Source organism: Anas acuta, chromosome 12, assembly GCF_963932015.1.
Source record: "Anas acuta chromosome 12, bAnaAcu1.1, whole genome shotgun sequence".
NCBI lineage: Eukaryota > Metazoa > Chordata > Aves > Anseriformes > Anatidae > Anas > Anas acuta.
The window spans coordinates 3,229,345-3,257,277 of NC_088990.1; the positions used below are offsets into that span (position 1 = coordinate 3,229,345).

The 27,933-nt window shown below is 51.1% G+C and overlaps 1 protein-coding gene across 2 annotated transcripts; it reads right to left on the reverse strand.

Moving 5' to 3' along the window:
- PLEKHO2 (pleckstrin homology domain containing O2) lies at positions 1-27,849 on the reverse strand. Of its 2 annotated transcripts, none has more exons than XM_068696046.1 (6): positions 27,581-27,849; positions 23,405-23,557; positions 16,779-16,895; positions 9,934-10,038; positions 7,129-7,227; positions 1-4,716 (listed from the first exon to the last, which is right to left on the reverse strand). In XM_068696046.1, exons 1-6 carry the CDS (start codon positions 27,587-27,589, stop codon positions 3,487-3,489), a joined length of 1,713 nt encoding a protein of 570 aa, XP_068552147.1. In that variant the 5' UTR covers positions 27,590-27,849; the 3' UTR covers positions 1-3,486. The 2 variants fall into 2 exon arrangements, with proteins under 2 accessions (XP_068552147.1, XP_068552146.1); XM_068696045.1 differs by lacking the exon at positions 27,581-27,849 and adding an exon at positions 27,220-27,375.
- Positions 27,850-27,933: the final 84 nt, after the last annotated feature.

Consider the following 27,933-nt stretch of genomic DNA (forward strand, 5'->3'; position numbering starts at 1 on the left):
TGATATTTAAAAGGGGGTTTATTGCCAAGTCTCAAAGCTCGTTACAAGCAGGAGCCAAAGTGCTGCCTTTCCTCTGGCTGCGGCAGCTGCTTCTCAGAGTCATCCACATTCGCTTGCTTGCAAGCTCACTTCCTTCCTGTCACAAATGTAACCTGGTGGCACGGCCTGAAGCACAGCCTCACGCCCCAGCGCTCCATGCCCACAGGGTTGCCAGGCACAAGAAGGCAGCCTTAGTGCAGCCAGAAATCAGGTGTTTAAGGGGAGAAACAAAAAAGTGCGTGGTGGCAGGACGTACGCTGAAGATGGGAGGTGCTGCAGGAGGTCAGAGCAAAGGCTTAAGAGGCCAGGATCCCATCTCGGACTGTGACCAGCACTGCCATTTGCAGAGGAGCATCTAGAAGCACTCCAGAGGGCAGCTACAAGGTAGCCCACCCTCCTGCCTTAGGCAGAGCCCAGCTTATGACCAGAATGAGAAGAACAAAGTGGGAAAACTGCAGAAGCAACATGATCCGTTGTTTTCTGGGAAGTCCGGGTGAATCAGGCTTAGGGCTGGGCTAGACATTTTAGGATGAAACTGCTAACCCTATTAGAAAAAAAGAGTTAAAAAGTCTCCAACGGAATGTTTTCAGCAGTAGAGTTACCAGGTGCTACGGAGATTCCACTTAAGTTATACCTATTTACAAGAAATAATACAAATCTAGTAAGTTCTGTTAGTACAGCAAAAACCGTCATTAGCTGTAGCTTGTAAAATGATTTAATGTGCTCATTTCCTAACAGATAGGGTTGTCTGGTGTTTTTTTTTTTCTGTTAAGATTCCTACTGATGGGTATTCAGTAAAATGTCAGACATTTATTCATTAGAATATCCAGTATTATATAAAAATATACAGTAAATATAAGCACATCCTGGAGGTCTGGCTGTAACAGATAGGGATGTCTCGGTATCTTCATCAGCACTTTGCCAGACGGTACCCACAGAACACACTGCCACAAGAAACACCCGTGAGAGCAGAAGCATTTGTATGTGCATTAGGGGACTGACCTTCCCATCAATTACCTCCATTCTCATGAGTTTTCAGTTCCAGGCTTCGATTTGCCCATCCTGGAGGTCAGGACTGGCTTCCACCTGGGGATGTGAACCTGCACCCGGAGTTTGCCCCGGTTCATGTGTCTTCCTGTTAGTGTGATCTCCTTTTCCCCATCTGGTTTCTCTCTTGTTACAGACCTGCATCCTGCAAACGCCTGCCTGCTCTCTGAAGCTGATGTCCCTCGACTTCCAGTGCGCACCAGGTTCTGACAGCTCACATTCATACCACACAGTGTTCGGTAAACAAAAGTGCACATGCAGAAAAATACATTTAGATAGCAGATAGGCACAGAGTATCGTCTATATGATTAGCCCTTGTCCTAAAAATATCTGGAAGGCAAGTAAGACCCACGGTTCACATTCAATCTACAGCAGCAAATCACACAGATCCAGAGTTTCCTCCAGGCTGTGTGCCTGGCAGTGGGCTTAGGACGTAGGAATCTTTTTGTCTCAACGCAAAGCTTTTGTGGCACCTGAGCCCTGAGTGTCTGACTGTGTAGAACCTCCCATGTGAGAGAATCAGAAGTGATTTTCCATGCATTGTCTACAGCTGTCCTGAGAGGGGGAGAGACCACCCTGGCTGCTTTAATCCAAATCAGAAGATATGGAAGCATCAGCTCTAGTCACTCACTACCTGTCCTGATGGCTCTGGGTGGTGAAAACCAGGATATTTGGAAGCCCAAAGACAACATTGCTCAGATCTGAAGAGCACATGGGCTAGCCTAAGAAGAGGTGCAGATGAAGCTTCACTGGGCTGCTGCAAAGGGAAGTGTTTGCAGCCCACTGCAGCCTTGTGGAACCTGGGGAATTACACAAAGAGTAACAGAAGAAAAGTGCTGACAGTGAGAGAAAAAAGATAAGGTAGCGTGTCACTCCTTAAAACCAGTCTGGAAAAATCATCCTTTTCTGTGCTTCCAGAGTCTGGCTTAAGCAAAGGAGAAGCCCTTCAGGATGTCATACGATTCTCCTGAGAGCAAATACTGTACGGAACAGGAGAGGGGACTCAGCTCAGGTACAGCACTGTACAGCAGCGGTGCAAAGACAGGATTTTATCACAACTTTAATCACTAGAAACCATGGGAATTGTGATTGCTTTCAGCAGGTGGGTGGGAGAGCTGTGGGAATTGTGCCAGAGCCTCCTGCAACGCTTTCCTCAGCCCCTTACATAGCAATGCTTTTTTATTTTCGTATACTTAAGCCGCAGGGACCAGCCCCAAAGTTGTGCGCACAAAATGCCTTTCCCTCCATACTCCAGTTGCAGACGCCTGTGCCAAACCATGGCTCTCAGGCTAGCCAGGACACAGCAGGTAGAAACCTGCTGAATAGGACGAGGGAACTCACCCAGACCGGCTGCCTGATATGCCTGCTCCTATCAGTTAGCATCCCAACAACAGGGAGCCAACAGCTAAGGGAACATCCTTAACAAATGAGCTTCTTAAGGACAGGCTCTCCTGGGAAGACCCTGGGCATCTCCTGGACACAAACTTTCAAAACGTCTGGCTAATCGTTCCCAATTACAAAGTGGGGATTCAGAGTTACCAGGTAGGGATGGTCCTTAAAAATGAGCATGTTGTGCTGCTGCAACACGCTGCTTCCAAGGCCAAGTGTAACCTGCTCTGAATCCTTGCCTCAGTTTCCCTGTTAATGAAACAGGAACAATTAATACGTGCCTGGCAATGATGCATTGAAACCTGCATTCATTTACACAGGGCTTAGCCCACCTAGAGCATTGCCTGGCCAGACTCAGAAGAGTGCCTAGGTCTGAGGACACTCCTCGTAGGCAGGAGCTGGCCAGTTTTGCTTGCCTCTGCGTGCGGTCGCTAACTGTGGATGTGGTTTTACGAGCATCCTCGGAGAAGTTTAAGCCATTTATCCTTACATTCCTAGATGTCACTGGGCCAGGTGCTCCAGGAAACCTTGCCAGCAAGTGTATAAACAAAGTAAAATATTCTCTGACTGGATTTATCTTTAAATGATTGAAGTGGGAAAACCGGATAGGTGCCAGTGTAATCTGGTATCTGCTTGTAAATACAGACGGGGGCTTTTGCTAGAGAAACCTTTCTGATTCTTTCAAAATTCTGACTCGGTTTGACTACCAGAAATTTTTAAGGCCTGATCCATTGATTTGAAAGTACTTTGGACCAAGTCCCTAAAAACCATTCACATTTCTGAAGCTGTCCTGTAACCTTCTGCTGTGCTGAGAGGATTAGAACCGGACTGGTACATACAGCATGAAGAAAGAGAGGAAGAGGCTATAACTGAGAGCTCAGTTCTGTCCCATAAACATGGTGCATGCACAGCAAAACACCACCTCTTGAACACTGGCCTAGCAACGGTACAAATCATAAATGGCAAACGTTTAACCTTGATTTCGAAAACCAAGCTTCTTGGAAGAGTGTGTCAGGGAGCACTTCTCCTATAGAGAGTCACTAGATCCTTTTGCTTTTCTTTCTGTTTCTGTGTTGCTTCTTTTTTCAGTTCTCCAAGACCTTTAATTTCTTGCAAGACTTGCGTAGCTTGCCGAAGTTGTTCTACTGCCTCGTTGAGTAATGTCTCTGCCATCACTGGGGGTCCGTTCCCCTCCTGGACCTGCTCCAGCCCCCCACGTAAAACCTTCTGCAGAAGTTTTTCTGCCTTTTCCCTTTCGCTCGCAACTTTCTCCTCCATTTTAGCTAAGCAGTGATGGGAATCCTTGGGGATACTTTGCCCTGGAAGTGCTGTCTGGGTATTTTTGGAATCTGACAGCAAGTCTCCCAGAGACGAACTGCGAAGTCTGAGGCCCGAAGTGTTTTCTATGGAGGTTTTCCTCTCGATAGTTTCTTTTACACTCTCCTGGCCTGTTTCTGCAGCTAAGGAACTTGGTGTCTGTTCTGCTGAACTTTGCTGTTCCTTCTCAGCCAAGCTTGTCCCGTTTTCTTCTTTAGGTTCAGCTGTTGGGGATGTGGACTCTGCTACTTCGCTGCCTTCGACGCCGTTCACCGGGGGCTCGGAGCTGCCAGACCCCAGATCTTCCAAGCCCCCAGCTTCCAGGTCGCCGTGGCTGGAGTTCATAGTGGCCAGCATCTTTTCTGACAGGATCTTAGGAGGAGGAGCAGGAGGCTTTGTAACATCTGCAGCAGCAGTCTCAGCAGGGCTGTCTTTGCTACCGTCTCCTGATGATTTCAAGTCTTCTGTGTTTTCAAGTTCAGACACCGGTTGGTCCCAAGCCACTTTTAGTTTGTCTGGCACGTTCTTGGGAAGAGGAACTGGAGGTTTTGATGTGCCCTTGCTGCTGAGCTCAGCAAGTTTCTCTCTGTTCTCCTCACCTGGTGCCTTGGATTCTTCCACATTCTCCTCTCTGCTTACAGAGTCCTTTTCCTTGGCATTTACATCGTCCTTTGATGCTAAGCCTTCCTTAAGCTTCTGATCTGGAGGCAGAGGCGTTTTGTGTTCCTGGTCAGAAACGCTGTTCTCTGCATCTTGGCTTTCTTTTGTGCCCGTGGGTTTTGTAGGCGGCATGGGTGGCTTTGGAGTTTCTTTCTGAGGTGGTGAATTGTCACTTTCGCTGATAGTGGAGTCAAAGGTGGGTGGTCCATTGTCTACCATATCCAGATCTAGTCTCAGAATACCATCTGACGTAGACTTGGCAGCCTGAAACACAAGAGGGAACTTTTTCAATTTCTATTCCATCAATCCTTTAGCTTCAAGGAATTGCTATGGATACAGCGGTATAAACACTCGCGGCATAAAACTGAAGCTGAAAGGCGAAGGCAGGGGATTACTGCTTCACACATCCACCCCCTATTTATACTTACATCTGTCAAAACTGCCAGGAGAATCTGACTGATTACAGAAATGGTGCTCTCAAGAGCAGCTGCTTCTACAGCTCAAGAGCAATCTACGGAGCTTCTTCTGTGCAGCATCACTCCGAGCCCCCCTCTAACAGCATTGCAGTCATCTGCTAAGTGAAAGCCAGTGAGATCTGCTGTGCCAGAATTTAATGAGCTGGGATAATCATGAGTCCCGAACACTTCACCCGACAAAGCAGGAAGCAGGGTCAGCTCACGTACGCTGTGGCAAATCTCGAAAGCATCAAATGTAGCAGCCCCGTCCCTCTGCACAGCCCTGTTTTTCCTCCAGACCAGCATGTTCTGTGACTGCCGTGAGCGTTTTCGCTGCTGAGTTATTTTCCACCTGATAACACAGCGACTTGCACAAGAATAACAAAGCCAATAGCCACAAGCAGTCAAGAATGAGGACTAAAGCACAGAATTATTTTTTTTACTACTTCCTTTGAGCAGACCATCTCAAAACGTGCTCCACCATAACCTTAGCTTCTTTGTTCTCCTCTTGGTGCTGTGCTCTCAGCTCTGCACAACCTGAACTCTTCATCCTGGTTAGCTGTATCTCCCTACCCCTTTCATTTACAGATGTTTTCCCCAAAGCTGCTTCCAGGACTGCCCTATTTCCACTTGAACATGTAAAACAAACCGATCTTTGGATGGTCAGCATGTGTTGAGGCCACTTGAGCAGGGATGCTCTTGCAAGACCGTGGCCTTCTGCTCGCTCCCTTCAGCCTGATTTCACCGCTGCCTCGCTGGGGCCAAGCCTCAGCCCATCAGACCTTCAAACCACAGGCTGCGTGCAAACCTCTCGAGCAGGGGAGGGATATCCTAAAAAGGGTGGACGCGGTAAACACGCTACAGGGTGTGAGCTCGGCACCCGGGGGGCAGAAATGTGATGGCAGTTCCTGTGTGAGGGCCCCAGCTGCAGCTCCGGGCAGCCTCCTGCAGCGCGGAGAGTTTAGGTGAAGCCTCTTCTGCCTTTCCAGCCCCTAAGACACACAGAGACAAGCTGCATCCTGGCTGCTTGGCCCTGACACCTCCTCACCTGGCCTGCTTTGGCACTGAAAAAAAAATCCTCCCATTTCCTTCACAGCGCTGCAGCCACCTGTGACACCCATCTTTCTGCAGGCTCTGTCCTCCCCCTTTCCCCTCATTCCTGCTTTTGAATTTGCAAGCCAGTTTCCCCCAGATTTGGCCGATAGTGAGAGCTCTTGCAGATATCTGAAGCGTCTCATGAAAACAGTGAGCTGGCTTCCTGCCTTACTGAACCCATTCTAGGCATCAGAGAATCTGCACAGCGTTGCTTCTCCAGCTTCTGTCGGGTTTTGTTCTGCTGTTTTCTGGAGGGATAGATGGGAACCTGGGATCCATCCCCGTGCATTTCTCTAGAAGAGACACTCTCCCTCCATTTCTATGCAAAGTTAAAACTCTTGGGGCATCTCATTTCCTGCAGTAGGGTCATCTGAGAGCTGTGCAGACACATAACTCAGAGCCTGGGAAGTGTGAAGTAAGAAGGTTTGATTTAAAAACCTTCGTTGCTTTAGATTAATGGCCTCCTAACATATCTGTCTGTGCAAGCTTATTCGTAAATCACAGGAATCCCGCATTAATAAGAACTTCTCCCATAGAAATGAACAGCAGGTTTATTCTGTGGTGTTCTTTCTTTCCTTTTTTTTTTAAGTGACAGACCCAGAAAATCAGTTACGAGTAGACAGGCCAGTCTATAAAGCTGCCTGGGAGAATAATGTATTCTGGTTCAGACCGAAGGAAGGGTTTGTAAACCCGAGAGCTTGCCTGCTTTTTCCAGTTAGTTTAATAAAAAATACTGCTTCTCTCCACAGACCACGCAGTTCTTGGGCCGTCAGACCATTGTGGCTACAAAAATCATCACTTCTTAGAAAATAAATATAGGAGCTTCGGTCTCTTCTGATTAAAGTGAAACCGTAATGGCTCTCAGCAGACAGCGCAGTGGCTCGTGAGGTATGGAAAGCTAAATATATCATAACACGTTGCAGCAGCTACAGATCTATGGGAACCTGGAGAGTTGCTAAAGAGGTGCTGGTACCGTCTTTCCCAGGGGAAGCTGCTTCCCTTGTGAGCTTTCTCCGGGCACCTGGGTTTTCCCTGGGGGTTTTCTGGTGGCTGGAAGGAGCAGCGGCTGTGCAGCTCGTGCTGAGCCCAGCTGGGAGATGGCCCAGTCCCCAAGCAGGGCACCTACCTCCTTCAGGTGGCTTCTCGTGGGTGGCCGGCGACCTTGGGTCATCTTCACTCTGTCCCGAGTAACATGGTCCAAGGAAAGGCTCTCGTCTACTTTCACCTGTAAGAGGGGGAACAGGAGGGAGAGAGGAAAGAAAAGAGGTATTAGTTTCTTATGAGCTGTCTATAAAGGTTGTGTTGGCACACAGGAAGGGACGCAGCATTGGGATCCAGGAAGATTTTTGAATATTTCACCATTACAACTTTAGCCTCAGACCTTAGGTACAGTTTGCCTGCACAGCCCTGCACGTACATGATGGACATTTAAGGCACCGATCCCCTGCAGAACGGCATTTATCCAAAAGGCACTCCAGAGCAAAGCACCCAACCTTCAGGTCCAGAATCACCAACCCTCCCTCTGCCAAAAGGACAGGACAGAGAAGGGCACCAGTGGGCTTTGTTGTCCCCACCCCAGCCTGGGCTTGGAACAGCTCCTGCGTGTGGCAGAGCACGGCACCGAAATTGCTGTTGCCATCTCGGAGGTGAAAGCCCATTAATAACCGTGACCCGACGGTGAACTGTATCAGCAGTTCTTCGGAATAGACCTTCCCTTGTACGGCTCTAATGACTGCAGGAAGCTGAATAGAAGGTGTGAGCAGTGACCTGGATTAATTGCAACTGTAGCTGAATTAACAAATTCATTTCCCGGCATCAGAGTCGAAATCCACTGCCTCCCACACACGGGCAGCGAGGTTCCAGGGTGGTGGAGGTTGGAGGGTAGCTCTGGAGGCCATCAGCAGGGCCACCGAGAGCAGGTTGCCCAGGACCACGTCCAGATGGCTCCTGGAGACCTCCAGGGAGATCTCCAAGGATGGAGACTCCACAACCTCTCTGGGCAGCCCAGCTTGGGAGGACCCAACCCCACTGCAGGTATTTCTCACTGTCTGCCACCCTCCTGGGGCTGGGGACAGGCATCCCATGGGCAGCAGAGCCTCTAAAGCCAGCCCAGGCACTCTGAGGTTGTCCTCAGCGTGGTGGCAGGGGTGGCAGTGCTGGGTTGAGGCGTGGGCAGCCAGGAAGGGCTGTCGTGCAGCTCTCCTCTCTTGGCAGCTCTCCCATTTTCTGCTGGCCACAGCTGAGGGTCAGAGCCAGTGTGGAGGACGGTGAAAGGTCAGCACGGTTTGCTGCCCTTCAGACCGCAAGGCTGTCCTGTAAGAAAAGCTGGTGAGGGTGAAAGAAGGGTTTAAAAGGAAAAATTGGGTCCCAATCCCTGGTTGATACAGCAGGGCACTTTTACAGCTTTCAGTGGAGCTGCTCCAAGCCTGACACATCAGCTTGTGCCTAGCCTGTGCAGCAACACTTTAAATCCGAGGTCTGATGCTAATTGGAATGAAGGAGAATTAAAAGCTGTCTGTCTCTGAGCATCCAGGTCCTCCTAAGGAGCAGAACCTCCAGATGAAGACCCCAGACCCCACCACGCCGTGCTGGGCTTTGCTGCCCACTGCCGTGCCCCTCCGGGCAGCTCAGGGATGGCGTCAGGTCTCCAGCAAGGGCTGAGCAGCGCCGTGTTACAGGACATCTCATCTCCCACCCGCTGTAACGTGAGAGCAGGCCTGGCTGCTCAGCTCTCTGCTGCTCCACTTTGTAACGTCCTCCCTGCTGCTCCCAGCTGCCAGCAAAAACCTGACGCTGGATGTCATTTACCCAGGCAAAAAAAGGAGCACATCCCAGCCTCTCCTCCAGCTTTTGCCTTGTAAAAGCAAAGACCAAGCTCTCAGGGTTTAAATTCTCTAGCACCACACCGACAGGGCTCAGCCCTTGACTTTTACTCACTGCTTTGGTTTCCTCTGCTCGACACATCTTGCTGATTTCTTAGTCTCCTAGCTACCCTGCCCAGCTCTTGTGTGATTCCCGTGGCGGTGGTTTTGTGCACTTCCTTTCGGTTACAGAAACAACTGCAGAATTGGTAGTGCTCTTTCAGTTTGCTCTGGGGCTGATCACACACGAAAGGGGAGCTGAGCAAGGTTAGTCAGGCTCCGGGATGTGCGATTTTCATCCTTGCCTCTGCACATCAGGAGGAGAGGAGGACTGGGGCGTGCAGGTGCTGGGGCCAGCTGAGAGGCAGGCAGGAGAGCAGCCGGGCTGAGGAGCCACGGAGTAACTTTCCACTGGACTCCAGACTGGAGGCAGAATAGCTGCTGGACTGAGTCACTGCAGATTTTTCCAGTCTTGAAGACTGGGCTATGTCCTAACCAAACACCTCCACTTCCAGGCTGCTTGGTGCTGAGAATCACGACACTGAGGGGAGATGAGTCCTTACTGGCTTGGTGGAGCTGCTTCTGTGCCCCAGCGGCTTTCTCCAGGACAGGGAAACATCAGAGCATTTGCTGAGGGGCTGATCCAAAACCCCCTGAAGCCCCCAGACTATCTTCCACTAACTTTGGTGAGCTCTGGTGTCCCATGGGCCTCTCAATGAGACATTAGCTGTCAGCAGCACAGAGCATGCCTCTGGCACACATCTACTCACCCTGCTGCCCCTACATCTAACCCTGCCAGAAGAGAGGGGAAAGCAGCAAGAGGCAGAAGGGCTCCAACACTTCTCTGCATGTTCTAGCTTTTTGGACTGAGAAGTGGAGGGACTAAAAGCTCCTAGCCCATGGGGATGCAGCTTGGTCTGCCCTGCATACCAGCTGTGAATGGGCTTTCTCTTTCCTTTGACCATGCCTGGCATGCAGCGTGGGGTCTCGGGCAAGTTCTCTTCCTAGCTCAAACAGCAGTGAATGAGAACTGACACAGAAATACTGGGGTTGAAAACTGTTTCTCTTACCTCATCAAATACTTTGTTTTTGCCTCTATTGATCCCTTCATTAAGAGCTTTTATCCACGATTCCTTTTCTTCCAAAGTCGGAGCTTGAAATTTGATATCATGAACCTGCAAAAGTGGAGAGAGAATTTTGCCTAAGCGTTTCTCGTCAGGAACAGAGAGGCAGCTTTCTGCTCTCTGTATATCCCTTCAGTTTTTATTTAACATCCAGTTCCAACCTGTGTTTAAACTACAGATTCCTTTGCGCTTTGGCAAGCATTTCGCATCACAGCTCCCACGAACAGAATTTTGTTATGCTGAACTGTTTGTTGCTCTAGTTTTATTTTCGCCGCTAATAAATACAGAAATAAGAAAGTGAGAGTTTTTTACTTCTGCAAAACGCGTGGAGGAGGTCTTATGGCAGCGTAAATTTGTACAGGGAATGGTCAAACCGTGCGTAGTGAATCAGATTGAAAGTCCAACTTGTTTTGTGGTGGTTCAAAGGCAATAAAGTACTTTATCCTCAACTTCCCCACAGGCTGCAAGAAGAGAGCAGTAGGAAACCTGCATGCTGCGGGCTCTGCCCGCTTCCCTGTTCCTGTGGCTCTGCAGAACAGAAGCGATACAGGAATCCAGGGCCCTGGCTTCAGCTGCGTGTGGATAGGATGCAGCACGAGGGCGGCATAAGTGAACGAATTCACCGTATCTTTTTCCGTTTGCAAATGAAAAAATAAAGCAGCAGACACCACAGACAGAAAATTTCTGGGGTTTGAACGGTACTGCGTAGCTTTGCCCCAAAAGTACCCTTCAGGTGAGAGAAACACCATCTTTACAAGTGGCAGACCAGCTTAGATCCAAATAGCTCCACTGTGTGCCTTCACCTGCTCTGTGCAGGCACACGGGTAGACTCTCGTGCTAAAGAACATCATGCGAGTGGCAAAATCAAGCACTCAAAAATTAGACAATCACGAAGTCACCTCGGCAGCCTGAACTCAGCCGTGCTGCACAAGTTCCTCCTATCACCAGCCCTAATGACAGGGGAGGTGCTCTTACTGATCAATACGTCTTACTGAGTGCACTCTGCTCAAGCCCTGCCCTGAAGACACAATTACTGATTCCGTTGATGATCTCTTCTTTGCTGCTTACCACCACAATATCTGTGGGCTTCACAAATAACTTTTCAGAGCAATTAGCTGCTTTTCACAGATGAGGTGAGCAGCTATGGACAGGCTTATCCAAAACACATACTGGAAGGGTCTCATTTGTGTTTTTTTTTGTTTTTTTTTTTTCAGGTATTTAACAGGCTACAGCTATCCAACATCTTTGCATTGCCTTCAAGAGCAATGCCTCAGCCTTTTTGTAAATCAGGCCCCACATTCTGGAATCACAAGAGGGTCAAAACCTCCGGACTGTATAAAATGAGGGAGACAAAGCTAAGGGTGACTGACAGCTGAATGCTTTTAGCAGCTTCCTGTTTTGTTTATGGTACAACAAAGTGGCAACTGTTTTGGGTCTCAGCAACTTAAATCTTACATACCTATGCTCTGGACATCCCTACTGGGATGCTCTCCTGACCAAAGCAGCAGCATCGGAAATTCTGCAGAGCTAAGGCGTTATCTCCTTACATCCAGCCCTGCTATTCTGCTAGAAACCTACTGCCCTTCCTTTCTGCATTTATTGCTCACTTCAGTGCCACAGTTTTGCACCTGCACGTCACAACGACAAGGTGCAGCACCCTCACAAACAGCACAGCCAGCAGGGAGTTAAGCAGCAATTTTGGGGAAGTGTATTTGTTTGATTAGTTTGCACGTAAGGTGATTGGGGCCACACGTCTTCCTAAGAGCCCAGAGGAGAGGTTAGGGCCTGCACCACAGCACTCTGCAAAAAGAGCTCTTTGTCTAGGGCACAGGAGGATCATGCTAACCGGGGAACCTAAGGGAAGGCAAGGCTCCAAAACACAGTGACAGCCAGGTTTTGTTTTAGCCCGAGCAGGCCTGGTTTTGTGTGTGCTTAAAAACTTTTTTGTTTGGAAACGATTTTGCCCCAAAGCTTTGTGATTACAAAAGCTTATGAGAAAGCTCCACTTGTGAGCAGCTGAGCTGTCACACTGCCTGGCAAAGACCTGGCAGCCCACACTGGGGTTTAGAAAGCTTCGTACATGTTGTTCAAGGGAAGGATTCCTGCCTCACTTCAAGCTTCCTATTCTAATGCCACTTTCTGTGCCTCATTCTCGGCCCTGGACAAAAACTGCTGGCCTCCCAGAGCTGGGACTGTGACTAAGTGCTGGTGTCAGCTAGTGGCTGAGCAGCAGGGCAGAGCGAGGGCTCTGGGGGCTGCTCGTCAGTAACAAGAAGCTGAAGTCTCCCTCCAGCCTGCACCTTTTAGTGCTGACCACTTGCTGCAGCCACCTAACGCAGACCCAGCAACAGCATGGGGAGGGGGATGCACGGGAAGATGCTCCCAAGGCAGCAGAACGAGCCTTCTTCAAGAACGTTTTTCTCCTTTTTAGCCCAATATCCACCCATACCAAGGAAAAGGCAGGTTGCTGGGGCTCCGAGGCTGGCACTCGTGATGCTGCCAGACAGAGCCTTATTGTTCCCTCGCAGTCCCTTGCGTGTCTGCATCCCTCTGTGGCTCGTGTCCTCCACCGCAGGCACAGGGGAGGAGGCTAACCCACGGGGGGGTGGAAGCTCGTGTCAAAGCCCAGAAGACACAGGAACAAGCTGGAGGAGTTGTTCTCAGTTCTGCCTGCCGCTGTAGCACTGGTGGGAGATCCCCAGCTCCTCCACAGAGAAGGAACAAATGAATTGACTTTGTATTTTTACTAATCTGAGTGTTGACAGGTATCAGAGGATACACCCCTGCACAGCTTTAGGCAGCGTCTGATCTCCAGCAGCACTTTCAGGTGGGGACTCGGTGACACCAAACCTAAAGGCAGAGGGCAGGCGGCAGGGCAGCACATCGGCTCTCCTGCCTGCTGAAGCCAGCTGAGCCTGAGTCATGAACAACAGCCTGGTGTGCCAGGAAAAGCTGTCGTGGCTGACCCTACTGTGATAGCCACCATTGTGAGCCACGAACACAGGGCACGTAATTTACTGTAAGTCAGCGCAGAGCACGGCACGGCCAGCCAGCTCCTGCTGAATCACTGCCTGGATGTCACGCAACAAAAGAGGCTCCCACTCCGGCCACTGCCTGTAATGACAGCGAGCACATTCCCTGACTGCTCCACCTCTCCTCGGAGACATCAGTCAGCCTGCAGGCAGGGAGACCCAAGTGGCTACGCTCACCCTGCCTTTTAGGGAGCAGAAGTGCTCCCAGCGCCATCCCATTGTGCTTTCACTAAGTGAAAAGCTGCAGTTTAAGACATTTGCCAATAACAGTTCAGTTTTTCCACTCGTTGTTGCCAGCCAGTTGCAGAGGTGGGTGACAGAAACCCCCAATTTCTCGGCCATTTCAGTGCAAAGCTTCAACTGCCAGCGGGTCAGGGATAAACTGGACTGCGAGCTGCCTGTGACCTGCTGGCTGAGGTGTAGGAACGTGATCCCTTCTGCTGCCTTTTGGCACCGGGTGGTCACCTCCAGCAGATGCCAGAGCACAGCTGGGTCAGCAGCTATCAAGAACACGCCAGAGCCCGTCTGCCAGATGTGAGGTCATCTCCTGCCTTGTCCTGCATGAATTTGGGTCCTTGTCAGGTTGGATCACAGAAGGAAAAACAAAAGCAAAGGGACTGTCAAGAGATCCTCGTGGTTTTTTTTGCAGCTGAACCAAGAGCTGCCTCAGCACTGGGAATAACGCAGTGCCTCTGCCAAACTCTGCCAAACTTGGACCCCAGAGCACAGGGCAAACGTGCTTCACTGCAATCTCTTACAGCTTCCAGATCCAGGCCCCTCCAAAGTTGACGAAGGGAAAAATAAGCAGAGAAAGTTTCCAGCCCTGAGCGCAGGTGCTGAGCTGGTACCTGGCAGCGCTGGGGAAGGACGTGGTAAGCTGCAGCACTTGCTGGCGCACTCTCCCTTCCTACCAGTCTCTTTCTTGCCATTCCTCCCCGTAGCTGAAGGCTCTCAGACCTGCTGAACACCAGCCTCGTGCCAATCTCTGTAGTCTCCAGGCAGTTTACACTGCTCTTTGCATCGTGAGTACATTTTAAAGCCTCCAAGCCAAGGTTGCTGCCCTTTCTTACAAGTTCTCTGCTCAGCTCTCCGTATCCAACAATTTTCATCCAACTGCTGCGGGTGGCACAAAGCATTGGAGATTGCTAAGCAGAATGGGTCTTTTGCTCACTTCCAGCTTCCTTTGCTGAATAATCGAAGCTCGGGGCAGCGCTTTGTTTCACTTCCACGCATGGAGCTGACCAGTGCAGGCGTGTGACATGCTCATACTGTCATGGCTTGAGAAAAATGTCATCCTTGTGACTAGGGCAAGCAGAATCTCGGGTGCTGCCATCAAAGATCAATGTTTAGCAAGGCAACTTATTTATTCGGGTGCAACTCTTACTGCAGAGTATTTTTAACTGCCCAATTTAATAAAAGCAGAGCTATACTGGGCACAGGCCCTTCAGACACTGGAGAGGGGTTGAACGGTTTCTGTTTTACTCTTTGCTCTTTGCAAGTGTCCTCTGCTCTTCAGAAACGTCACACCAGAGATGTAAACCTGGATTCCCCTACAGCTAACCGAGGGTCCTTGCTTTCAACAGGGAACCTTCTGTCTGTGCACTGAAATATAAATGAATTTTCCCAGTTACTCACTCACTATCTGCATTCTCTGGCATTGTGCTCAGGACAGGGGGCAAAGAAACTGAGCAAGATCTGGAAGGGCTTGGCAAGCCACTCCGTAGGGGGACTGCAAATTGCAGTGCACACTGCAGCTGGCAGCAAGTCTCCCAAAAGGAAAACGTTCGGCAGACATCTATTGCCACAGCTGCAGTTTCAAAACAGAAGAAGGCCACTTGTGTACATTGGCCTCCTAAAGGAAGCTTGTTCTAACATCTGCAGAAGTATGTTGTGTGTCAACACCCGCACCAGATTCCCAGCCAAAAGCAGGGTGGGAGGGAGTAGCAAACAGGGAACTTTTCACTTATAAAAGCCCTCCTTTTCACCAAAAGAGCCTTATAAAAAGTGGCCTCTATCTAGGTCTCCATTTAATCACTGGCATGAAAACCAGGGGAGCTGTAAACTTGCCAGCATACCAAAAGGGTGAATTTTCCCTTTTGATGCAGAATTTGGGCATAGCTTTCTCCTAGCAAGAAATGAAAGGTTTAAGAACAGGTCTCACGCCCTTTGTTGGTTCATTCAGCAGAGCAGAAACACATGCAGCTACTACACAGTTTGCCTAAGTAATATCCTTGCAAATAATGAAAATAATTCCTACTGTGCTGCCCATCTGTGAGCACACACAAGCTGTTCCGAGCCTCCCTGGGAGTAGGTGTGCACACACAGAGTAGCCAGGGGGATTCAGCAGGGGCAGTTGTGGTGGTTCGGGCACCCTCCAGAAAACACACCAAGCCTGCCAGGGCTAGGCACTTTTGATCTAAAATTGACATTATTTGTGATTAATGAAGCTACAAAACAAACACTAAACCCCCAGCCGACCTGGAGACACTCACTGCTCTGTAACCCCGTGCTGAGCAGGAGCTCACTGGCACAGGTTCATATTTCCAAGCTGCCATAACCTTGGTGCATTTTGCTTAATATCCCTTTTCTCCCCGATACAGGCAGCGCCTACTTGAAAAACACGCATCATTCACCTTCCCTCTCCACTCCCACCCCGCTCCACGTGAGCATTTTGGGACAGGAGGACAGTTCCTGACTTGTTTGGAACCAGGTTTAGCACCACGATGCTCTGAACTCAGCTGGTGCCCCGAGGCACTGTTAGATGAGTAAACGCTCAGTGACAGGAGGGAAGGAATAAGCAGCAGTGACAACGACGACTAAACAATCTCCATTTATTCAAACAGAATGGAGATGAGGGAATGCATGTCAGTTGATATTTTTGGCCCTTCATATTCTTATGGAAATCAGGATGCTGTGTGTCCCCTCACAGCCTCTCGGATCTGGAGGTTTTATGAGATAATTTTAAGCCAACAAAATCGCATTGGAATTAGAATCTAAGAGTGAGTTATCTAAGAGCAACACCAGCAACATCCCAGCCCAAAAAGATGCTGACGCATGGCAAGGAGGAATGCAGAAAAACCTCCAAAGTATGTGTGGTGATGATGGACATGCACAGGAAGGCAAGCTCATCCCTGCAGCCAGTCAGAGCTTGGTGGATGTGTGACTTCTCTTTGGCACCAGCCTGGTTATTTGGTCCTGCATATAACCACATGCTGCACAGGAACCTGAGGTTGTTGTTTCATTAAATTTGCAGAATAAATCTTTTTTTCCAGGAGCTGTTTGGCTGCAAGCAACGTTGCACGGGAGTTGCTCACATGAGCATATCTCCAGGTTCAGGAACTGTTTCAGGACATGGGGCAGGATCACTGATTTCACTGGAACTTCAGCAAAGCTGCAGCACATCCAGCTGGGACAGGGACACTTCCTCGCCCAGAGCACGTGGGGAACAACAGAGCCCAGAGCACGTGGGACATTCTCCACTGCTCAGGGAGTATTGGAAGAAAGAAAGTGATAAGGCCAAAAAATATCAAGAGGAAAATGTTCTTGTAAACTGAGTAGCAGGAAGGCTGATTCACCAACACGGTAAGAAAGTCTACAGGACAATAGTGTTCCTCTTTGCATATTGCATTCTCAGCCACAGGTCATTTCTCCCAGCTGCCAAAGAGCTATCTCAGAGCCTTTTGTCTGCTCTGGGCACAGGTGCCTGGGGACTCGTTTTGGAATTAGCAGAATTGAGGGTGATGAGAAAGGCAATCCTACCTTCTTACCCGGGGAGCGGATTAAAATGAAACGGTTTTTCTTTTTGAGTAGTGCACGCACTTCCTGGCACTTGTCGTAACTCTCCAGTTCCACTGTTTCGATGCATTTCTGTTCATCCTGCAGAGGGGGAAACAAAAATTATCATGAATAGGAAGCACTGACATCAGTCATATACCATCAACCTCTGCGTGTCTTCCCATTGCATCTGTCTAAAAGCTCTTCTGCCTTCAAAATAAATCTGTGTGCAGACAGCAAGCCCCCATAAATCAGGCTGGTATCCCACCAAGAAAACACCCAGGTCTCTAAGCTACAGACTGATTTGTGGCTAGTGGTCCGCAGCGGCTGAGCAAATAACACCCCCAAAAGAGCACCCCCAAACTCCCGCTCTGGCTGGCTAAATCACCTCCCCCCTGCAATGGATGAAGGCGATGTTATTCTGCTCCTCCACAGGGCAGAAGGTGGCACAGGCATCGCAGGACAAGGTCAGTGGCAGCCACACACAACAGGGACACACTCCTCTCACAGCCATGCCCTGAGCTGTCAAAACGCTGAGGACTGGAAATAGAGTCCTGTACAGCCAGCACAGCTGTCGGGGCCAGCATCTCGCTGGGGAATATTCCCCTCTGCTGTATCTCCACCGACGACTGCAGGCCACGAACTTGGCTCCTTTCACCCCCGAACATAACTCAAATTCCACTGGTGGTGCGTGGCTCAGCTCAGCCGCAGAGCACCAGCCCTAATAGGAACGGCAGCATAACACCAGGCAGATCATAGGATATTCTCCGTGTCTCAGCCACCAACAGCCCCAAAACTCCCTTTGCTACGTATCACACAAACAAGCAGTGAGCATCGCGGAGCTGTTCTTGCCGCTAAAGCGCTGCCGTCAGCACGCCTCGTGAACCTCCCTATTACCACCCGAAATTAAAACCTCCAGCCGGGACCATCCCCAGCTCTGAGGCCGCTCCCAGGGCAGCGGCTCGCACCCCGGCGGGTTTGTATTTAGCAATTCCTGTAGCAGCGAGGGGGTGTGGGGTGAGGAAACGTTGTCGTAGCCAGGAAGTTACTGCGTGGCTGGAGGCAGGGAATGGAGAGTTCAGAGGGAAGTGGGCTGTGGGGAATTTCCTTCGCTTACCACTTGACATTTAAGTCACTGCGCAGAGCTGGGGCTGCGTTAGGTTTTTTTAACCCTCCTGTCTGGAGATGGGGGCCCAGCAGAGTGAGCGTGAGTACTCACAGCAAGTTCTGAGCCACCGAGGGATGTCTGGATCTAATTTCGGTTTATTATTTTAATGACATGACTGTTTATTTCGCTTAGCACTGAGTAGGTGAATGTGACCAGAGAACTGGCGAAAGGTACATTAGGAGGAGGAGACGGATCCTGCCCAAACCTAAAACCTCGCAGATAAAATCCTGCTGACGCTGCTGAGCCCTTTGAAGGCGCGAGGCTCCTGCTGCCTTGTTTTGCAATGTCACAGCGAAAGGACGGGGATGGAAATAATAACCCCTCGGCAGCCAACAAATGATAGAGGAGGCTGAGGTCAGGGATACACGCGTTAGGGGACGGGGTGATCTCATCCTGCCCTTTGGTGGATGACCACCCACATCCCAGCGCTGCCACACGACTGCCGCGGTCGCCAGCTCCTCCGCGAAGGTTTGCTGGGCTCGGGATGGACGTGGCTTGGCCGGGCACTGACAAGAGAGAAGCACAAAGCCTCCTGGCAAACCTGCCCATCTTTGGAGGGCGGCTCTGCCCCCAGCAGAGCCCGCTGGCTCTGCGTCACCCTCCTCGTCCACGCCATCCTTCCTGCCTCTTGGGCAGGAAACTGCCCTCACACCCCACACCAGCCGTCCTCAACGTTTTAAGGACAGTCACGGGCTGTGACAGAGCTAGGGGACAAGGACTCAGCAGGTTGAGGAGCTGTGGCTTTGCTGTGTCATAGTCTTGACTTTCAGCTGCCCCCCTCCTCCCCGGGGAGGCTTTGGGATTATGGCCTGGCCGGGGAATAAAGGCATGGAGCGTGGGGACACGCAGGGCCCTGCCTCACAGGAGCACTGCCGTGACTTTGCAAGGTGTAGCTCCTTCATCACAGACCCTGGAACCCCTCAAGTTATCCTCCTCTGGGAAGGCAGGGGAGAAAGCAGCCAGAGAAATATGAAAACTCCATGCATGAGGCAAGGGAAAAAGTTTGTGAGCTCAGGCGGTGCCAGAATGGGGCCTTTTGTCTCCGTTTTACCCTTGGCGAGTGGCCAGCCCCTCTGTGTGCCTACCTGGTCACAAAGAGATCCTTTATGTCTGCTCTGCACAGCTCAGATAAAGACCAAGGGCCTGCCCCTGCCACAGGTCTCCAGGTCCCTCCGACCCCCTGCGACCCAGAGGATGCTCAGCATCGGGCAGGGACAAGGTTGCTTTTAGCAGCCCTGCCCCTACAGACTGGTCTCAAACACTTTTTAGCCAAGTTCCCGCTGCATTTCACCTCTGGCATCCCAAGGAAGTTAAAGCAACTCTGTTCCATCGTGCTGGGACACAAAGGCTGAATTTAGCTGCCTGCATTTAGCTCAGCAGGCTGCCCCACGGCACCGCATCTGCTGCTGATCTGCCACCTCTCACACAGCCACAGAGATGTGACCGGGGAACAGGGAATTCCCTTCAGGCCTCCTTCCCTCTACAGATCTCAGTGCGTGTTTTTTAAATTGCTTTTGCACTCGCTGTAAGGGACAATCAATAAGACATGTTAAAATCCTGGTACAGAAAACCCTACACTCACGATTTAATGCAGAAAACCAATTCCATCAGCTATTCGTAGAGCAGGCGCTGCTACTTCAACATGTATGTGTCTGTGTTTCACTTGCTTGGCCCTTAGGAAGAAAAATTACTGAATGCCTATATATATTAATGCATGTGCTTAACCAAAGAATCACATTTGGCAAACCTACAGTTTCCTGAATGAAGAGGTGATAAAAAGGGGAAAAGGTGCACGGAAATTTTCATTTATCTGAAAGTAACATTTCCAGGACCTCATCGCTGAGCCACGTTCATGGTCTGTGACCCTCCATTCTCTGTACATCTCTAAACCCCTTGAAACAATAATCCTCTTCTCCAGCTGAGGATCTCAAAGCGTGTTAGTAAATCACATTTGGGTACACATTGCTGTCGCTTCACCCTTGGAGAAATGCAGGTTTTAACTGAGGTCACACAGGAAGCCAAATGCCGGGTGGATCCTCTGGTCTCTAGAAGATGCTTTGCCAAGATGACTTTTGCCCTGACATATGCTACTCTTTAAAAAAATTATTGAAACTTTTAACCAAAAAAAAAATCCAACTTCTAATCCAAAAGACTCACTCTCTCTAATCCATGGAGTGACGGCATTGATTTGTTTAGCCTCCCTGCATAGGATCGCCCGTTCTTCGTGTGCCCTCTGTAGCTCTGTGGGCTTAATTTTTATTCCAGCAAGAACATGCAGAGACAGCGAGACAAGAAACACCATTATAAAATAACCTGCCTGCTGGATCTGTGTGGGTTTGTGCCCAACATGCCTGTCCCTGAGACTTCTCAGTAATGTCCCCAGTATCCAAACACCGCAGAGCTGCACGGATTTGCATTGGGGCACCTCTCCTGACATCTGGCTATGCAACGTGTACGCTGGACGTGTGTCCCTCTTAACTGGGTCTTAGCTGACGTGAGGGTGCAGCTGTAGGGTGCTGGAGCTGGAGCTGGAGCAGCTCAGAAGAAATACATCACATTTGATATTGCATCAGCCCGCTGAAACCCGCAGCGCGGCGAGGTGCGGCGACTTGCACCCGCCATCTGCTGCCAGGAACACAATAGCCGACTGCAGTTTGCCTTCGGGAGGTTGCTCCGTGTTAAAACAGACCAAAAAGGCTGATGAGCAGATGCAATATGGGGAACAGGCTTCCCAGAGGGGTCAGAAGTACATTCCAGGAGATTTCCATTGATGATGCTAAAATACGGTGTTTGTGTTATGCTCAGGCTGTACTTAAAATGTTATTGCCAGGATCTTTTGTTGGCCTTCTGCTCCGCTGTTACTCTGCACACCCAAACTGCAGAGACGAGGGCAGCTGCCAGCTCGTGCAATTGCATAACCAAGTGTGCCTGTGTGTGAAACAACTGCTGAAGGCAGTACGAGCACCTCTGCACGAAGGGCTCCAGCACACCAGGGGCTGATAACGGGACGGTGTGTCCAAGTCACTAGCTCATTTCCTGGAAATCTGATGGGCTTAGAGCAGTTCCAATACGCAGGCTCCAAACCTGGCCTCGCACACAGGAGCTGATCTCCCTCCCATTTAACCCACTTCAGTCTAACTTAGGATGCATAACTGTGTATTTCTGCTGCCCAACGCTCTCTTTTCTTTTTCTAGGGCTGTTAAACCTCCCGTCCAGCAAGCACTGAACGATCCCATTTTTAAAAGTTTCTTCCTAAGAGCGAAAAAAACGCAGATCGAGATCCGGAAATAAAAGCCACCGGAGCACGCTGCACCACAGGCACTCCTTTGACATTGGGCAAGTCACTTCTCATCTCAGAAACTTAGTTCCCCAATTGTGAGACAGAGACAGCAACGCTGCCCTGACTCACGTTACTGGAAGATAAATACAGTAATAAACACGAACTGCCACGATTCTGTGCTAACGGGACCCCTCCTGAGTCCAGAAAATTGCCATTTCCTTCAGTTTCCCTGCAGTAAGTCTGCACAAACACATGCTCTCCTATTGAGCTATCAGACAATTTTGTAGCAATTTCCTCTCCTAAGATATTTGACTTCACTGTAAGCCTGTTTAATAGCCTATAGATATTAACATGATCCCTTATTTACAATAATGGGGCCTTGTAGCTACCGTAGCTCACAGATGCAATTTATTACAGGATGTTACCACAGTCCGCAGGCTACCAGAAAACATTATGTCTGGTTGTTACAAATGCCATTTTCCTCGTTGAGATAATAAAATAACCCTTTAAATGATCGGGATTTTTCCTTCTTCTGAATGTCTGTGAAAATTAATCTTACTTTAAAAGCTTCCTTTTCCCCTGTGGTAATAAGAACCTCCATATATCTGGGTTTTTAAGTCGTGCCCTCTAAAAAAAACCTATGTCATGTTTATGGACTCAAATCCATTTGTTCCTGTAGCTTCAGCTGGAGTCAACAGGTGTCTGGGGGACTTGGATGCAATCTGCAGAGGGATGATAGTTTGCAGGACCAGGCTGTGTAAGAGCTGCAGGTCTCGAAATCCCCACCGCTTTGCCTGTCTTCCAAGCTGCTCATCACCTGACGCTGACTTCTCATTTTGGTATTCTTGCACTCATCATGACATTTCAAAACGAAGAACGAACGCCTCCAGAAAGCCTCGGGATTTGGAAAGAGCAGGAGGGTTCAGCGTACAGGAGGAGGTAATGCCATTTAACCTAAACTGCTCATAACAAATCTTCTATATTAGGCAATGCTAAGTTTTTTTTTTTCCTTTCAAAAAGAGAACCAAACTCATTTGTCAGTCCCGCTGTTCCTGAAACCACCACAGCAGTGCAACTGCTGAAACATTTCCCCATTCTTGTTCCCTTGACATGAAGCACAGAAACTTGACGTTGCTTTTATTTTCTATCCTCCTGATGCCCACGACTGACCCGGACCCCTTGTGTCAGACGCCGCGCAGGCGCAGAGTCCTCGTGGGGCTGTGCACTGACAATTCCTGACACTCCTCCTGACACATGCATGCAAAAACCTCAGCCCCGAGGCTGCTTCAAGCCACCACGCACCAGCAGGGCTTGGATTTAGCCGCCCCTGTCTCAAATCTCTCTGGGCTGCCGTTTATGTGACTGCTGTGGCAAATTCAGCTCTCAGGAGGGGCAGGCTCAGGAATTCTCCACCTGTGCGAGCAGTCCCGCTGCAGCCCAGCAGGACTGGCCCTGAACTTTCCACTCCTCCCACATGAAGATGCAGGGCAGATTTGGCTTGGCTCTTCTCGCTCATTTGATTAGAAACAGCTCTAAATGAGGCCGTGAACTTACGGCACGCAATTTATCTAGGGAAGTTCAGGATAAGGCTCCCAGGGGTCCTTCCCTCAGCGCTGGCTTGCTCAGCTAACAGGAAGAGATGAGCCAAACCCAAACTGTGTCCCCTTTTAAGGAGGAAGGCAAGCGCTCAGGATCTTGCCCTGCGCCCAGCAGTGCCTAAATGAAACCCTGAAAAATCTGGCTAGGAGCAGCTCCAGCTCCTTGAGGGGTGCCAAACAGCTGCGGGGCCGCCTGTCAGCCCCTCTAGCAGCAGGTGGGCAGCCGGTCTCCTACAATGCAGTTTTAGCCTTTAAATGCCAAAAACTACGAGCACATATCCTGCTTCCGCCCAAAGTTGTACTCTGTTTGCCTTGTCACAGGATGTCCTGCCCCCATATTTTTTTTTTTTTGACAATAGCACTGTCAAAATATTTACTGGCTGAAATATTTATGATATATAATATACCCTAAAACGCAGCAGCTGTCTCTTCTTCACAGCATTTAACCTTCCCAAAGATATCTGGAGAAGTCCTTTTGAAAGGAATGGGCTGGAGGGAAGAGTGAAAAATGCAGGAATGTGTGTCACTGAGGGCCTTTATTCAAGGCAGTTAGCTGTGACCATACCTCATCCTCAAAGACCACAAGCTGCGTTTTCCGTAGCTGGACGTAACGATCCTTCCACAGGCCCAGGAGTCCCCCACTGCTTTTCTTAATCCAGCCGAATTTCTCTGCGTTCGGAGCTGACTTTGGTTTCTCTGAGACCTCCTCCTTTGTATCCTGCAAGGGCACCAAGAAAAGCAGAAGGGAGAAGGAATCACATTAAAAGCACTTCCCATCCATCTGATGACAGCCTTCAGAAAGCCTGCCCGGAGCAGAGCCCAGCACCCACCACGTGCGCTCCCTCCCCACCACATCGCACGGAACAAAGCCTGGGAGAAAACTTCCAGAGAAAACTTCTGCAAAGAAGAGGAAAGCTCAGCCAGCTCCCCCCTGACAGCCAAACATTTGGGACAGAGTCAGTGAGTGGACAGCACGGACCTTGGCCACTCCTGAGGATGCTGCTGGGGTGGCGGTGAGTCCCCTGCTCCTTTGCTCCCTGTGGCTCTTTGCTCCCCTTTCGGGGAAGATTCTCCCCTCTGGCTGGTGCTCCAAGTGCCCCTTTAGTAGCAACACTCCTGTTTTGCCCACAGTCACTTCTGCAAGCTCCTCTAGGTCTCGCTTTGCTCTCAGAGCTGCCCTGCTTGCATGGAGTCACTGTGACCTGTCCCAACACGCAAACTGCTTTGCTCTCCGCTTGCCACCGGCTGCAATGACACTGCAAGGCTCCCGTGACCAACACAGCTTTGCCCTGGAGGGCCAGGACTGCATCACACCCGCACTGAGATGCTTCTGGCCTGGCACACGGGCTCTGGTGGGGCTGCTGCCATGAGGCTCTTCCCCAGGAGCAAGCAGAGGAGCGCTGCTCGCTGCCTCCAGCTGAGCCACAGCCGCTTACAAAAACACCTCGCCAAACTCGTGACCCTTACAAGGAGGCCAACCCCAAATCCTCCAGCACCCGTCCAGGAGCCACGCTGTTAGCCCAAAACTTGGCTTCCCTCCTGGGACACGGCACCGCTGTTGCCTGTGATGACAATAATCCCACTGCAAAAACGCGATGCGTTTCCTCTGAGTAAGGATGTGTGACAGAGGCAGGAGACTGAGCATCCCCAAACGGTCCTGGCTAGCTGCTGAATGAAACCTTTTCTCCGAGGAAAAAGAAAACAAACCAAACAAACCAAACCAGCGTGGCTGTAGCCATCGTGTTTCTTAACACAAGGAAATCCCATGTGCATCGGAAGGAGTCAGAGCCGGACACTCCCATGGCCAGAAGGGAGCAGGGATAGAGCGAGTGAGTACAGACGAGTTCCAAAAACTCGGAGGAAACCCTTGCTAACAAATCTGTTTTCATGCACCAGACTCCCAGCGAACACACCCTTGGATTGCATTTGGGTGAGCTGTTCCTCTAAAGACAGCTCTTGCACCCACAACGAGAGGAAAAACAGATTAAATTCCCTGCGCACGGGCACTTCTTCCAGCCTCCAGCGAGGTCGGGGAGAGGCTTCCCGTTTCCAGGTAGGTGCAGACCAGGCACAAGAAACCAAACCAAAGGGCCTCCTGTAAAAGTAAACCCCACAGAAAGGGGTACAACGTTCTTGGCACACTCTGAAGTTGTTTCAGTTGTACCGAGCGGCGCCCCAATACAGGATGATAGAGCATAAAAAAGTTTTCCGGGAAACGAGGGGTACTGCGGGTTTCTTTAAGTTGACTTTTTAGGTTGCCAGGAAGTTGTATTCAGTTGTGATCTGCTATTTCAGTAAACGTCAATCGCTGCACAAATATAGACCTGTTGGTCTCCTGATTGAGCACCCTTTGAAGTCATTTTTAGACAACTGGCCTGGACTTCACCCTCACCCCTAGCAGCTTTGCACGGCTGTACCCGTACGAGTAGCGACTCCAGACCAAGAGCCACCCGGCTCGCCATTACCCCCAAATGTTTTTACTTCTTGATTTTTTTTTTTTAGGTTCCTTTTGCTGGGCAGATTCATTTTTACCATTCTTCCCCCCTCCCTCTGCAGATGGCAGAAGGGCTATCTGAAAGAAAACACGTGCCAAATGAGTCTGCCTGTGGCCTCTGCTCTCTACAGACTGAAAACTACCGTTTTCTGTGGTTTTACGATAAAAGTGCTCACCGTCAGGTCTCAGCACGGCACAGCTACTTCTGAAAAAGCAACCTGCCCCGGTAGCCAGTTTTGCTGGAGTTTATTTTCATGCCAGCACTCCTGGGACAGGCCGAGCTGCAAGGCTACAGCCTGGAGCATCCGCAGGGAGGATCTCTGAGTCCCCACCTGCCCCAGGGTGCCAGACCCCAACCTGTCCCCCTCAAGAGGCCAAGGATTTCTGCAGGAGGAGGAGACACAGCCTGCCTCTGCCACCCAGACCCGGAGCCTCCTGCCTGCCAGAGCCCTTCACAGCCTGCTAGAAGAGGAAGGATGAGATGGGATGGGATCGTGCAGCAGTCTCCTGAGCCTGATCTGCCTGTGTGGCCCTCTGGTCCCGCGTCCTTAAGGCTCCGAGGACCAGGGGAGGTTTGCCAGGGAAGGGCACCATCAGAGCAGGACTTTGTGTCCACCCCGCACCCGCTGCCTGTGATTCCATGACTAAAATTGGAGCGCGGCACAAAGAGACGATTTGCTGTTGTCAATTCAGCTTTCTGCGGGGATTCCTTCTGCTGGAGGCAAGAAATGCTAAGATATCCTTTCCAGGATGTTCTGGGGCTGGATTCATGCCCGACGCTGGTGTAAATCCACGAGAATAAACCCACTGACATCAGCCAAGTGAGCCAGCGTAAACGAGGGAAGAACTGAGTTGTCCTGTCACTGGCCGAGGCCAAAGGCACGGGTCCCAAAGCCACTCCATACAAGTTGTTTTTGCAATTTCTAGCATGGGCACCAGAAGTGCAGCACGAGTTTGACTCTTACAGCCTGGCTTACACTCCAGTTTTACAGCTGAGCAGAGCCCAGCATCCTGCAGGGGCACAGGATGGCTTTTTATTTAACAATTCGGCGATTCTTTCTCCCTCCCTCCCCCAGCACTTTAAGGGCCCACAAAACCACACACTTTTCATGGCTTCGAACAACAACAAAAGCCCGGCAGCCCCGTCGTGGCGGTGTTTTTACAGGTCACACACGCTGCCCAGAAGTGGTTCAATGTCCCAGTCGCTCCGTTCAAAGCAAGAGCAGCCAGCTCACCCCATGCCATCTACACAAGACGAATCCGTCTCCAGACGCCTTCCCAGACCTCAAATCTTTTTCTGCCCTTCCACCTTCCCTTCCAACAAGGCTGGTGGCACTTCCACTTCTCCCCGGCCTGCGGGGATGAACCATCTCCAAGGGCACAACCCGCTGGGATCCACGTGAGCCTCGGCAAGCTGCAGCTGGGGCCCCGTCCCCAAAGGGCTCCCCGGAGGATTCCTTCACCGAGCGGCCCCCCCAAACCCTCCTCGCTCCTGCCCCTCGGGCCGGGTGCCAGCTGGACACCGTTTTTGTGCCGTGGATTAATTTCACGGATGCCGGCGGATAATGACAACTTTCGGTCCCGACCAAGTCGGGTCGCTCTGCAGCCTCCCCGCTGCCCGTTTGGGGAGGAGATTTCCTTCTCGCCGCATTTTTGGGAGCTGAAATAAGGGGACGGGAGGCAGGCAGCGGCTCCCAGCTCCACGCACGCCGAAGCCTTTGTGCACCGGCAGCAATTATGGGGGGGGTCGTGGGGCTGGGACCGCCCGGGCGTGAAACCCCACGCGTGTCTGGGGGGGCGCACGGCCGGCAGGGACACGGGAGGAGCAGGAGGAGGAGAAGGAGGAGAAAAAGCAGGAGGAAGAAGAGGAGGAGGAGAGGACAGACCCTGCGAAGGCTGCGGGCTCCGGCACGCCCGGCTCTGCCGCCGCTTGTCCGCCCCGAGCGCGACAGGGGAGGAAAGTTGGAAGCGGGGGCGCCGGCTGCAAAAAAAAAAAGCCAGGAAGAATTACAGAAAGTAATAATCATCAGAATAATTAAGCAAAAAAAAATTTAAAGACCAGCGGGGCCGGGGGCTGCCCCATACGCTTGGCAGCAGGCGGAGGCACCGAGGGGCTCCAAACCCAACCCAACCCAACCCAACCCAACCCGTCCCATCCAGCCCAGCCCTGTCCCGGCTGGGAACGGCTGGGAACGGCTGGGAACAGCTCGGCACGGCTCGGCACGGCTCGGCAGGGCCCTTACTCACTTGCTCCATGGCTAGCAGGGACCTGGGGGTGCTCCTCAGGGGCTCCGCGGCCGGCTGCGTCCCGCTGCGCAGCGCGGCTCCGGGTGGCCGGGCATGCCGAGCCGAGCCGAGCCGAGCCGGGCTTAGCCGGGCCGGGCTTAGCCGGGCCAAGCCGGGCTGTGTCCTCTGCACCAACTTCTTGGCGAGCAGCAGCAGCAGCAGCAGCAGCAGCAGCGCCGGTTTCCGGAGCTGCGAGCGCGGCCCCGAGGAGGCGGGGATCCCCCCCCCTAACCCGGCACGGCTCCGCCCGGCACGGCCCCGGTGCGCGGGGAGGCAGCGCCCGGTGGAGGAGCTGGGGGGAAAAAAAGGGGCAT